This window comes from Chaetura pelagica, unplaced genomic scaffold, assembly GCF_000747805.2.
Source record: "Chaetura pelagica isolate M959 unplaced genomic scaffold, ChaPel_1.0 scaffold67, whole genome shotgun sequence".
NCBI classification, from domain to species: Eukaryota; Metazoa; Chordata; class Aves; order Apodiformes; family Apodidae; genus Chaetura; species Chaetura pelagica.
Window position 1 is genome coordinate 23,065 of NW_009954107.1, and position 9,229 is coordinate 32,293.

A 9,229-nucleotide genomic window follows, 5' to 3' on the forward strand; every position below is an offset into this window, starting at 1 on the left:
GATGGTTTATTTTCCACCCTGTCTAGGGCGGCCACGGGCCAGCCACTCTTGAGGCCCCGTGGCTGTCACAGCTTTGCCATCCCACACAATGAGGCTCTTCACTCACAACTGTGCATCCCGATCGGGAGAGCAGATCCTGTTTCATTTGTCTCAGCTCCTACACTGTTAATTCCTCCATCCTCCTCCTTTGTATTAATTTCTTAAGCTGCTCTAGCTGTCACATCTGCACACTTACCAGATTGTTTCCCATTTTTAATTGCCCTCAGAGGACTTCTTCATGAGCCACACCTGCTTTTGTATGGGCCTTAATTTGTCATTGTCCAAAATAGAGCAGTGAGCATTTAAAATTAATCCTCTGTGACTGTGTTGTATTTCTTCAAATGTGTGATTAATTGCTGGGCCTTTCCAGGTTGTATTCAGCTATTTCTGCATAAAACAGTCATTCTTTCCCTGGAAAGATCCCCACATCATGGCAATTAAACATCTTGTCAGTGGGACTTGTGTGTTCATCCCATTTCTTCTTGCAAGAAGAGGCTATATGAAATGTAAAGTGAAAGCTAAAAGCTCTCTCAAATTTATTCTGATTAGAGAAAATAATAATTTTTTTTTTTTTTAAAAAGTTGTTTGTCTTTGTCAGAATCATTCTAATAAGGAAACATTTTAGATTAGGGCAGGACGAGACCTTCCAGGTCATCCCATCCAGCCCCTGCAGCAGTGTAAGAAAGCAAGTTGTAGCTCATTAAGATGTTGAACTCCACCTTAAAAGACATTAAGCTTTTTTTGTTCTCCTTCAGAGCTGCTACAGGAAAACCTTACTCTTAAACCAAAAGTGTTTTCCTTATTAAATCTATGCTTGGAGCTTCCCTCCATGGCTGGACAAGGGATGCATTCCCTCTCTCTTACAGCATCTTTTGCAGCTGAGATGTACCCAGGGCTTTGGATGTGGCCAGTCAGGATTACCCCTTTCCTACCCTCAGGATCCTTAGGGACAAGCAGTGACGTGCAAGCTGAAAACCACAGCGCTACCTACTCTGGCAGTCACAGAAAGAAGATCTTGCCCAAAAAAGCTCCACCAACATGGGGAAGACACTGAAGGAGTAGCAAGGGAGAGAGAGATTTACAGACAAGGGTAGATGGGTGAATGGGTAGATGGGTGAATGGATGGATGGGTGGATGAATGGATACATAGGCAGGCAAACAAACACTTAAAAAAACCAAATTTTGAATTTCTCAGAGCCTCCTTCTGCTCAGGGCTCAGGGAGGGGGAAAGAGGCTCTTCACAGAAATCAGAAGCTGGCCCCTCCTGATTCCCTTTGTGTGGCTGTGGCCTGCAGGGGCAAAACTCACCTGGGTAGGGGAGCACAAAACAGTGGTTGCCAATGCACTCCTTGTTCTAGCACTGCAGGATCAGCAGCACGTTGGACTACTAAAGGAAGGTTAAAACTGCCCCTTATGGAGATGCAGCTCAGTTATATACATTTACTTGTGATGTGGTGGCTGGGAGCCCTCGCAAGGAGACAGCCTGGTAGGGCAGATGGTGGGGATTGCAGCTGATCCCCCCACCCTGGCAAACCCTGTCTGGGATCCGCAGTCTTGGCAATGGCCCCGCCCCGCCTCCCGCTCCTATCCAACAGGGAAGCGATGCCGGAGCCTCCAGTCAATGCTGAGGCTTAATTAATATTCACCAAGAGATATATCTAAGTGCTGAGTAATGTTTCAGGGTACTATTAATATCCTGAGAGCAACAGAAGGCTGCTGGGGAGCCAGCAGTGCCCACTCCCACAATTACAGGGAACGGGAGATGCGGGAGATGCCCTCGCGGTCCCGCTGGAGGAGGCTGATGTTTAGGGGTACTGCCTGAGACCCTTTGATTTTGCTCCCTGCTCCCCTCTTTAGCACATGCATTTTGTTTCCCACTAACAGGATCAGGCTTTAATAAAAACAAAAGCAGCTCTACAAGCAGCCCAAGTCCCCTGAGTCTGGAAGTATATCCAGCTGACTCCTGCCAAGGAGCTTAAGGACCGCGTAACTGCCCGTGTCCCTCTGAGGCCACTCACCCTCCTCCCGAAGTTTGGGCAGAAGCAGGATGAGGCAGGGCAGGAGGCTCCCTCAGGAAACCACAGAGGCAGCAGGTCTGGGGTGAGAGGCTCAGGGTAACAGAAAGTGAATTCAAGGGAAGAGACAGAAAAAAACCTGCCTTGAGAAACACAGAACGAACAAAAAAAAATCCCCATTCTTACTTTGCTGTCTACAACCCTCCTGCCTCAAATGAACGGATTTCTTCCCGCTCAGCCCTGCTGCTCAGGTTATCTGGCCAGGAAAGAAGCAGGGGCCCGGCCCCTGCTGCCTGTGCTGCCCCGGTCACTGCCCCCAGCAGCAGAGTCGTCCCTTCCAGCCTTAATGGTTCTATGACTCTATGAACCATCTTGCGAAGCTTGAGAATTATTACAGTGTAATTGTGAAATGTTATTTTTGAGCACTCCACAATAATCTTCCCTTTTACCTAAATGTGTTTCAGTACCTACACAAAAAAAAAACAAACCAACATTTTTCCATGTAGGTTAAAGTTGTATTTCAAAACAGCTATTTAAGACTTGTTATGCTAAAATGTAGGGTTTCCCTTCATTAGCCTATGTTTTCTTAAAAAAGTTCCTGTTGGGTTTGGAGCCGCAGCCCTACAGGGAAAAGGAGGAGGAGGAAATGTTACACCAAGCTTTTCCAGTAACTCTCACTTCCAAGTGCCCAGAGCTTTTTGGGTCTGCATCTTCCCCTGATGTGTAGAGTTTAATGCCTAACAGATGTTTTGAGTTCTGCTCAGCAGTTACAACAGCAGGGAGGTGGCCAGCACCACCAGATCTCTTAATTCACCCCTTAGTGTGAAGTCCTGGTACTTGTGGCAGGCCCTGGGCAGGCTCAGGGGAGGTGTCTCCATGGGGCTGCAGTCTGTGTGAGCAACACAGGCTGCATCCCAAGGGCTGCTGGAGGGCTCATCTGTTGAGCCCTGGCCAGTCATGCTCTTTCCATGACTGCCAAGTTCATGGATGAAAAGGTCCAGCCATTTTTGGCACTGCTCTGGGGACCTGACCGAGGCTGACTCCCAGGCTGTTCCCATGTCCTTCAGTACCTTCCTGCTCTGCTGGGGAGCCAGCAGTGCCCACTCCCACAATTACAGGGAACGGGAGATGCGGGAGATGCCCTCGCGGTCCCGCTGGAGGAGGCTGATGTTTAGGGGTACTGCCTGAGACCCTTTGATTTTGCTCCCTGCTCCCCTCTTTAGCACATGCATTTTGTTTCCCACTAACAGGATCAGGCTTTAATAAAAACAAAAGCAGCTCTACAAGCAGCCCAAGTCCCCTGAGTCTGGAAGTATATCCAGCTGACTCCTGCCAAGGAGCTTAAGGACCGCGTAACTGCCCGTGTCCCTCTGAGGCCACTCACCCTCCTCCCGAAGTTTGGGCAGAAGCAGGATGAGGCAGGGCAGGAGGCTCCCTCAGGAAACCACAGAGGCAGCAGGTCTGGGGTGAGAGGCTCAGGGTAACAGAAAGTGAATTCAAGGGAAGAGACAGAAAAAAACCTGCCTTGAGAAACACAGAACGAACAAAAAAAAATCCCCATTCTTACTTTGCTGTCTACAACCCTCCTGCCTCAAATGAACGGATTTCTTCCCGCTCAGCCCTGCTGCTCAGGTTATCTGGCCAGGAAAGAAGCAGGGGCCCGGCCCCTGCTGCCTGTGCTGCCCCGGTCACTGCCCCCAGCAGCAGAGTCGTCCCTTCCAGCCTTAATGGTTCTATGACTCTATGAACCATCTTGCGAAGCTTGAGAATTATTACAGTGTAATTGTGAAATGTTATTTTTGAGCACTCCACAATAATCTTCCCTTTTACCTAAATGTGTTTCAGTACCTACAAAAAAAAAAAAAAAACAACATTTTTCCATGTAGGTTAAAGTTGTATTTCAAAACAGCTATTTAAGACTTGTTATGCTAAAATGTAGGGTTTCCCTTCATTAGCCTATGTTTTCTTAAAAAAGTTCCTGTTGGGTTTGGAGCCGCAGCCCTACAGGGAAAAGGAGGAGGAGGAAATGTTACACCAAGCTTTTCCAGTAACTCTCACTTCCAAGTGCCCAGAGCTTTTTGGGTCTGCATCTTCCCCTGATGTGTAGAGTTTAATGCCTAACAGATGTTTTGAGTTCTGCTCAGCAGTTACAACAGCAGGGAGGTGGCCAGCACCACCAGATCTCTTAATTCACCCCTTAGTGTGAAGTCCTGGTACTTGTGGCAGGCCCTGGGCAGGCTCAGGGGAGGTGTCTCCATGGGGCTGCAGTCTGTGTGAGCAACACAGGCTGCATCCCAAGGGCTGCTGGAGGGCTCATCTGTTGAGCCCTGGCCAGTCATGCTCTTTCCATGACTGCCAAGTTCATGGATGAAAAGGTCCAGCCATTTTTGGCACTGCTCTGGGGACCTGACCGAGGCTGACTCCCAGGCTGTTCCCATGTCCTTCAGTACCTTCCTGCTGACAGCACCCACATGGTGGGAAAAAGGGGGACCATCCAGCTCTGGGAAGTCGCTGTGGTGCTGCCAGTTCAAAGGGAGGCCTGCTGTGAATAAAAGGACTCAGTGGTATACCTAGGCTGCTTTCCTAGACTTGACTTCTTGACATCATCCCCTCCCTGTCCTTGTGGTCAGTTCATGTAAGGAAACAAAATAAGTTCCACTGAGTAGGTTTGAAGACTTATTGCTATTAGATCAGTCTGTTCCATGAATGTTATTGTTGGTTTGTGGAGCTTAAAGTGGAATTAGGTTCCCATTGTTCTTGAGGCCTTTGGTGTTGGTTTTTGAGGTCTCATTGCCATTTTGATCATCCTGTGCTGTGTACTGTGTAGGGTGTACTGTGAGGGCTCTGGAAAGCCCAAGCTATACTGGACCCTGACACCTGTGACGATGCACCTGACTTCTGTGCAAGTGGCTGATGTGATGGTAACAAGGTGGGCTGGGAGAAGTGGGTCCACAGAGCGTGTCCAAGGCTCACCTCTCTTCTCAGAAGAGCAAAATGGTTTGTCACATCCATTTGCTAGGGTAAATTACATGTTCCTGGATGGATGTTCAAAAGGTTTAATATTGAAATACATCTGGAAAAAAAGGACTGCGTATACAAGCTACAGTATCTCGTGTGATGTATTTAATATCCCTAATTTACATGCTGACAACTTAGCCATTTCTAAACAATGTTATCATTCATCTTTCTGATGATTAATCAGCACAAGCTTCAAACACCGTTTATCACACTTTGATGCAGCAATCAAACAAGAAAGGCAAGATGTTACAGAGGTGGTTTGGGTCTATTGGTTTGTTGTTTGTTGTTTTTTTTTTTCCAAAATCTTACAGTATTTACAAAAAGATGCATAGTTTTTGCTACCAGCATTCTTAGAATTATTCACTCATTCACAATTAGTCATTGTACAAAAACATCACTCAGAAATAGGTTTTAAAATACACCCACCTCCACTGCATAGTATACAGAAAAATAGGCTAGAGTCAAGACACTTCATTTTTGAATGAGAATGTGAGCTGATTCAGAGGTGCAACATTTCTGAGGAAGAAAGCTGCACTTCTCAGAAAATAATCATCTGTAGTTCTCCTGAAGCTAATGAGCTTCTTGTAGGTCTGCTGTCAAATTTCACTTTACAATTCAAGTATCTTTTGAAGCGCATTGCCATAAACACAATTCTGGCATTAAGGGCAAGCAAATAACCTTGCAATTAAAAGATTTATTCTGCAGTATCTGCATGTGGACACTGGGAAAAATCAGTTACACAAAGTAGTCCCAGGGTTCAATGTTGGGTTTGTGTGTCGTGGACCGTCCCGGGAACAACTCAATGGACCCCATTTGTTATTTCCAACTTCTGCTTGTGTGATGGAGAATCTGAATATACCCTTATACCTTTAGGATCTTTTCTTCTATAAAATTACCTTGGGTTGTGTTCAGCGTAAGAGTTAAAGTGGCAGGCTGTGAAGGGATTAGCAGGCACTGACTGTATCTATCCTCTTGATTTTCAAACAAAACTTGGTAATTTAGTAATTTAGTTATCTTGTATACTGAGAAATTTTTTGCTTTAAAAAATGTGCTCCAGTGAATTCATTGAGCTTGGTCCATTAAAGAGCAACAGGGAACTCTGAACAATAGGTGCTTGTTTTACAGCTACTGCAAATGCTTCGAAAGCACTAAATTGCCTTTTATACTGAACAGTCTAATAACAAAGACTGATTTTCTCCTTTTTTTCCCCCAATTGATTTGAAGGTTCACTTGAGCTTTAAAAACACATTACATAAATCTTCACAGCTATTACAGAAGTTTTTTGTCAGGTTTAATTTGGTGTTTTGTTTTGTTTTGTTTTCTCCTTGGTGTAATCATTCACCCTTAAGCTCACTGTACCACACATACCTGGATGGTGCTTGGTTCTGGATCCATAGGAATAATAAGTCCTAGGGGTTTATTTTGGATGGGGAAGGACCTAAATCCTTCCAAAGGCAGTCTGTTACAGAAAGCCCCTGGTTCAGATGTATATCAGAAGTGCTGAGCACTCCCAAAAGCGTTGCTGAAGGCCACGGCCTGGAAGGAACACTTTGCAGGATCAGACCCTTACAGCCCTGTTCTAGACAAGCTTATTTCACAGTGGAAGTTTAATGATGCAAAAATAACACCCTTCTAGTGACCCGCCACAGCATCCATACCTACATCCCAGCGTGTAACACCAAGGACTGTGACAACCAGACAACTAGGCAGTTAGGTGAAATGCATCTTCTGAGCTAACAGACCATGGTGCTGGCTCTGCCACCAGCCCTGCATTGAACATCAGCCCAAGGTGGATCTTTGGCTGCACTGGAGTGAATAAGTAGGGCAAAATTAGTTTTTTCAAGGATTTAATATATCTGCCACGTTGATGTTTTCAGGATTACATCACCCATTTAACTTACCTTTCAGAGGCCTTACCTCCAACAACAGCTCCATCCTCTCCTGCTATATAACTTTACTGTTTACAACTTTGGTTTGGCTTGATAGCCTGTGGTGGAAATACTAGCTAGGATTAACTGAGAGAGTGGGAGATCCATTTTCTCCCCATCTCAGAATAAATGGTAATGTGCTGCTCACCAGGCAGGGGTGTAGACAGCAACAGGTGGTAGAAAAGCACTGTTGAAAAACCTTCATAAAAGCAGTTGGGTACAAACCCCCGAAATCTGAGCAGAGAATATCTTCACCAGGAAAAGCAGAGGTTGTTAAATGCCAGGCTTCCTCATCCTACTCTCTGTGTGTTCAGATGCCTTTTCACTTTCCTCCTGTTTTTGAGGCAGAGGATTTTTATTGCTCCCTTTTCCCAGCCCTCCCCTCCACTGTGGTCCTTGAGGAAAGCCTGGCCTTTGAGGTGTGCAGGGCCAGGGCTCACTTTGAGGAAAAGGAAGAAGGAAAGGCTGAGAGAAGTAGGATGCTCTCACTGCTCTCCTGCTCATCCACCCCTCAACATTACAAATGCTCAGCAAAGAGCTCTCTGAAGCACGTGTTGGTGCTGTCTGGTACTGTAAGGAGAAGCTGGGGCTCTGCTGGAGACGGAGTAAACCGGAAAGGACACAAAGGGACAGAGGTCTGTCTTCACCCTTGAGCTTCTCAGCACCGGGAGCCAGGGGCAGCTTCTCAGTTAAAGATGCTGGGGCAAGATGCATTTGATGCTTGGAGAGCTCCACACCAGAAGGTTGTGTGGACAGGCAGCTGGGATTCTGCTCTTGTGACCAGTGCCGTAAATCTGGAGCAGCAACACCAGCTTCCCTGGATGTGCTTAGAGCAGCACAAGACACGGCTTCATGTCGTACGCAGCCCCTGTAGAAGCTGGGTGGGTCAGAGTCACGGCGCGGCACGGTGGAGAGGTAGGGGGCAACGTTCTATTAAGGAAGTTGTTATGCAAATGGAGAACTTAAAAAAAAGAAAAATAAAAAGAAAAAACCAGAACGGAGCTGCTGGTGACGCTGCCTGGCACTGTGGGGGGGTCACAGCGCGGAGAGCAGGGCGAGCAGGGCGAGCAGCGCCAGGACGCAGCTGCGGGCGGGGAGCGGGGCCGCGTCCCGGAGCAGGCATTCCACCCGGGACCAGGAGCCGTTGTTGGGCAGCGCCTGGATCCCTGCCAGCCTGCACATGATGTTGTAAACATCCACGGACCTGATGGGAGGCGCTCGGTAGTTGGATCGGAAATCTGCAGGGAAAACAGGCAGAGAGAGGGTTTGGCGTCCCCCGGCCGGCTCAGCTCCCGGCAGGCGGGGCAGCGCAGCTCGGCAAGAACATGCCAGAGCTTCTAATTCATCGGGTTTACTTCCCAACAATTTCTATCCTAAAAAACTAAAAAAAGGCCAATTAATAAACTTATTAGATACAGGAGCTACTTTACTGTGTATGCTTGGCAGATTTAATAGCCTGAAATAACTGCACGGCCCATTCTTGCTTTGCTTTTGCTCGTGTCAGGGTGCTGGGCAGTGTTACCCGCTGGTGCAGCGGGACTCGGGGCCCTCGTGCCTGCCCGCTGACAGGCTGAGGTGTGCTCCAGCCTTCCCAGGGAAAGTGCTCTGGGATAGTGAGTCCAAATCCACCAGGAAAAGCAGAACGTGTGTGCTTCAAACAGAATTGAAAAATTTAGGCCAGTCTTGGAAAACAGGGCAAAGTAATAGAGTTACTGTGCTGGGAAGTCAGAGAGGGGCTGACCAGATCCCTTTATGTCTCTCTGCCCTGTTTCTCTGGCTCTAAAACAGATACAGAGCTGGAAACCTCCCCAGCATTCAGCCATAGTGAGGAAATAATGCCATCTATTTGCAATCTTGGGGTGTCTCAGGGTGCCAAATCAGGGTCCCGATATGCCAGGGATGCTGGGGCAGGGGCCACAGGGCTGCAAGGGAGCGGGACACCAGCGATCCTGGCACTGTACCTGGCCCGTATGCGAGGAAGATGCCTCTCATGTCCATGAGCTCGTTGTCATAGCCGTGCCAGCCGTTCTGCCAGGCCTCCTTCCAACCTGTCCCATTCTCCCAGAAGGGCAGCTTGTCCCTGCTCTGGGTGAGGAAGCAGAGTTAGTGCCTGCCTGTGCTGCGGGGCAGGGCGCTGTGCCACGCTGCCCGGTGCTGCTCCAGCCCCTCCGGCCCCGCACCCTGCTGCGCAGGGCTCGGCTCTGGGCAGGGCTGCCCCTGGCTGTGCTG

At 48.0% G+C, this 9,229-nt stretch overlaps 1 protein-coding gene across 1 annotated transcript in view; it reads right to left on the reverse strand.

Annotated features, from left to right (window-relative positions):
- Positions 1–8,035: 8,035 nt before the first annotated feature.
- Positions 8,036–9,229, reverse strand: part of ENPP6 (ectonucleotide pyrophosphatase/phosphodiesterase 6) — a 30,908-nt gene continuing 29,714 nt past the window's right edge. Inside the window, exons 8-9 of the mRNA XM_010002504.1 lie at positions 8,962–9,085; positions 8,036–8,238 (exon numbers count right to left, since the gene is read on the reverse strand). Of these exons, the coding sequence (XP_010000806.1) occupies positions 8,036–8,238; positions 8,962–9,085 (327 nt within the window). The remainder of the gene's footprint in view (positions 8,239–8,961; positions 9,086–9,229) is intronic.